Source organism: Sesamum indicum, linkage group LG6, assembly GCF_026168435.1.
Source record: "Sesamum indicum cultivar Baizhima isolate 11 linkage group LG6, ASM2616843v1, whole genome shotgun sequence".
Lineage (NCBI taxonomy): Eukaryota > Viridiplantae > Streptophyta > Magnoliopsida > Lamiales > Pedaliaceae > Sesamum > Sesamum indicum.
Window position 1 is genome coordinate 21,544,404 of NC_142662.1, and position 3,878 is coordinate 21,548,281.

Genomic DNA, 3,878 nt, shown 5'->3' on the forward strand with positions numbered 1-3,878 from the left:
ATTTGAGAATGCATGATTAGGAGGGGGGGCACCAAAGTAGACAAATGAAAATATCCCGCAAAAGCAGAGAACAGTAGAACTTGAAACGTGTCCCGCGCCACCAAATGAGGGGCCGGATGAGCTGCAAGTGTCGCAACAACAAACCAGTCCCGCCGAAGAACGCCACCGTGGGGCCCGCGTGAAAGCGAATTCCGGTCGTACCGAACAACTGCGTGCGCGCTTCCCATTGGCACACGTACTGCTGCGCTTAAAGGCGCAGCTGGTACACGCGTTGGGTTTGAACGGACGGGTGGAAGTGGAACCACATAGACGGCGAGGATTCACTCTTCATCTGCCGAGGACAGCCCTAAGACTTGACACATGCGTCCTACCTATTCACTCCCTCCCACCTAAGCATCATTTCCCTTTCTCTTCTTTTTCTTCTTTTACTTTTTGTTTCTAATAAGAACTGATGAACTGAAAAAGAGAGGCGTTCATTGATTGTTGCAAGTTACCTTTGAAATGGGGTCCTCTTACGGTCTGCAAACCCTTTATGCTGCAAATCATCTTTCTTTCTCGTTTCCGACATTTTGTTCTCTTTCCATCAGTCAATGATTGCTGTGTTTCCAACTATTTGATGTGCATTTGATAAATTTATTCATAACACATTTACACATTTTGAAGAGGTGAAGTTTTTGGTGGTGGTGGGAAATGGCTGGGATCTGTTGCGGGGTCGCGGGTGAGAGCGATGGCTCGTGCGAGGATAGCAGCAGAGCAGCGAGGAGGCGGAGAATGGAGCTCCGCCGCGTGAGGATTGATCCTGGAGTAAAGCGACGCCGTTTGGAGCTCTGGGATTACGATAAGGCTCTGGATAATTGCAGTACAGATAGTGATGGGCATGTGGGTTTGAGCCTTGAAGACGCGAGACAGTTGCAGCCAGTTTTATTGAGTCCGAAACTTTCGAATTCTTCCAGCCCCGAAGACGGCGGCGATGTGCTCCCAAAATTCGGCATCGCCTCCGTCTGCGGACGGCGGCGGGACATGGAAGACGCGGTCGCGGTTCACCCTTCATTTTGCCGGAGAGAACACGAAACAGCCGCAGGCATTCACTATTTTGGAGTGTACGATGGCCACGGTTGCTCCCACGTACGTGTGTTTTCTGAATCAAATCCACAGAAAAATCAAACAGAAAACAGACTTCCCTTATCGATTCGATTTGTTTGTAATTTTCAGGTGGCTTCCAAGTGTAAGGAGAGATTGCACGAGATGGTGAAGGAAGAGCTGCTCGTAAAGGAGGAACAAGCCAGCCGAAATAGCAAGGATTGGTGGAAGTGTGTGATGGAGCGAAGCTTCACTCGCATGGACAAGGAAGTTGTTGCGTGGAACGAAAACCCTGTCGACAATATCACCGTCAGCTGCCGCTGCGAGCTACGGACGCCGGAGTGCGACGCCGTCGGCTCGACGGCTGTGGTCGCCGTCGTTACACCGCAAAACATCGTCATCGCCAATTGCGGCGATTCGAGGGCCGTGCTCTGCCGGAAGGGCAAGGCCGTCCCTCTTTCCACCGATCACAAAGTCAGTTCTTCTTGGTGCCCTGGCTATGATTCTCACTGTTACTATTGTTTTGCTGCTTTTGCATGTACGATAATCTGAGTGTACGGATTGCAGCCAGACCGGCCGGATGAGTTGAACCGGATTCAAGCGGCGGGCGGCCGTGTGATATATTGGGAGGGAGCTCGGGTTCTTGGTGTTCTGGCCATGTCCAGAGCCATTGGTAAGTTTCGAAAAATATGGCAAAGTTTGTAATATATGATAAGTACTATCTCACTTATTTGCACAGTCGATTATTAAAAGTTGTTGTAACTGATTATTGGTTTTTAATTATTTAAGTATTTTATAATTTATGATAAATAAAAAATAAATTAAGAAAAAATGAAATAATATAATTGAAAATTAAAACAAAAATAGATAAGAGATTGAAAATAAATAATTGGATTATGTAAGATTTGATACAATTATAAATATTCTCTATTTGAAACACTACAAATATCTCCTAATGTTCTATGAAGTTATGCAACGTTTAAATAGAGGTCTGGACGTTCTTGTGTCTTATTTTAATTTTATTAAAAAAACCGGACGAGATGAATGAAAAAAAATGAGAACTTATAAATAGTTTAGTCATTTAAATTCTAAAAAAAATCTAAAAAGTATGTGAAATTATAATTTATATTTCATAAGACATTTGATCAATTTATCATAAAAAAATTCATTTAATGGAGATTAATGAACTGAATTATTGCTAGACGACCCTTAAAATTAAGGGTATTGTTGATCTTTAAATAATAAAAAATATTTGAAATTATATCAAACTTTAAGAGAGCTTATTGTAATTTACCCAAAATAATTAACGGAAATTTTAAGTGAAATCAAGTCTAGTCAGACTTGAATCGAAATTTGAATCCATTACACTATTATGATTAGTGTAATACATTTTGTATAGTGAAATCAAGATAGAATAGAATTTGTAGTGTCCTTAATATCAATGGGATTTATTGCAGGCGATAATTATTTGAAGCCATATGTAAGTTGTGAACCAGAGGTCACGATAACAGAGCGGACCGAAGAAGATGAGTGCTTGATTTTAGCGAGCGATGGGTTATGGGATGTGGTGTCGAACGACACTGCATGCGGCGTTGCACGAATGTGCCTCAAGGGCATGGCTGCACCTCCATCACCATCCTCCATGGGAAACGAAGGAGGCGAGAGCTCGGACGGGCCCTGCAGTGATGCATCGATGCTACTTACAAAACTAGCTTTGGCCAGGAGAAGTGCTGACAATGTGAGCGTGGTCGTAGTTGATCTCAGGAAGGCCACATGAATCGGGACATTTGCATGTTAGTTTTACTTTGTTGTTTTTTAGCTTTAATTTTTTTGTTCTTCCATGGACGGACAATGAAGGAAAGACTAGTCATTTTCACTCTCCCCCTTCTCCTCGTATTTGCGAAATGGAAATGGGCTGGAGCGCGCGGAATTGGAAGAAGAGATGGTTCTATCTTACCGGGTTCTTCACGCCTGTAGAAGGCGTGTTAGTGGTTGATGCTCTCTTTTTGGGGTGTTGGAAAATAGTAATCGATAATTTATATTTTATTTTATAAATAAATTTTGTATATAATTAAATAATTATGTGCATACAGATGTTAATCATATAGACACATAATTGTGGATTGAATTAATCTTAAGTAGCGGAAGTATGTCCATTCACGTATACAGATCAACATTGTCTACAAGTTTATGCCTTTTATGGATCGTGAATATATCGTCTTTCTTTTTTATTCGTAGTCACTCCACGAATATCTTCAAGATCTATTTCATGTTGGATTTTGTTCCAAATTTTGTTCACAGAACGAACACACCTCAAATCCATGGAGCTTATGGTGATGCTCTAAGGAATAACATAGAGAGAAAAAAAGAGAGAGAATTGCAGAGAGTATTGTGATCAACCTATTTTGTATCACATCTGTGTTTTTGTATTGTAATTTTATCACAACTATGTACCCTATTTATAGGTGTATATAACCCTATCTCTAAGAGGAATGCATATCCCAATTAAAGGAGTTCTTATCCCAATATGTATTTGGGAGTCTTAAACTCTATCTTGAATATGGATGCATATTGAATCATGGGTCTATTAACCCGGCCTAATTTTCAACATCTCCCACTCATAGATATTTGACTCAATCTTCAAGATACTCATTATCTCAACTTCTCAATATCACGTCATACCTCCATACAGGAAATGAGGCGTGGGACCAAGCGATAAGGAACAATGAGGAGGGTTATATTAAGTCATCACCAAACTAACATAACCCTACAACTCAATAACTTACTATGTACCCTAA

General features: G+C 41.2%; 1 protein-coding gene across 1 annotated transcript; it reads left to right on the forward strand.

Moving 5' to 3' along the window:
* The first annotated feature begins 286 nt into the window (after window positions 1–286).
* Window positions 287–3,121, forward strand: LOC105163885 (putative protein phosphatase 2C 24). The gene is made up of 4 exons (XM_011082393.3): window positions 287–1,125; window positions 1,213–1,554; window positions 1,648–1,753; window positions 2,538–3,121. Exons 1-4 carry the CDS (start codon window positions 691–693, stop codon window positions 2,855–2,857), a joined length of 1,203 nt encoding a protein of 400 aa, XP_011080695.2. The 5' UTR covers window positions 287–690; the 3' UTR covers window positions 2,858–3,121.
* Window positions 3,122–3,878: the final 757 nt, after the last annotated feature.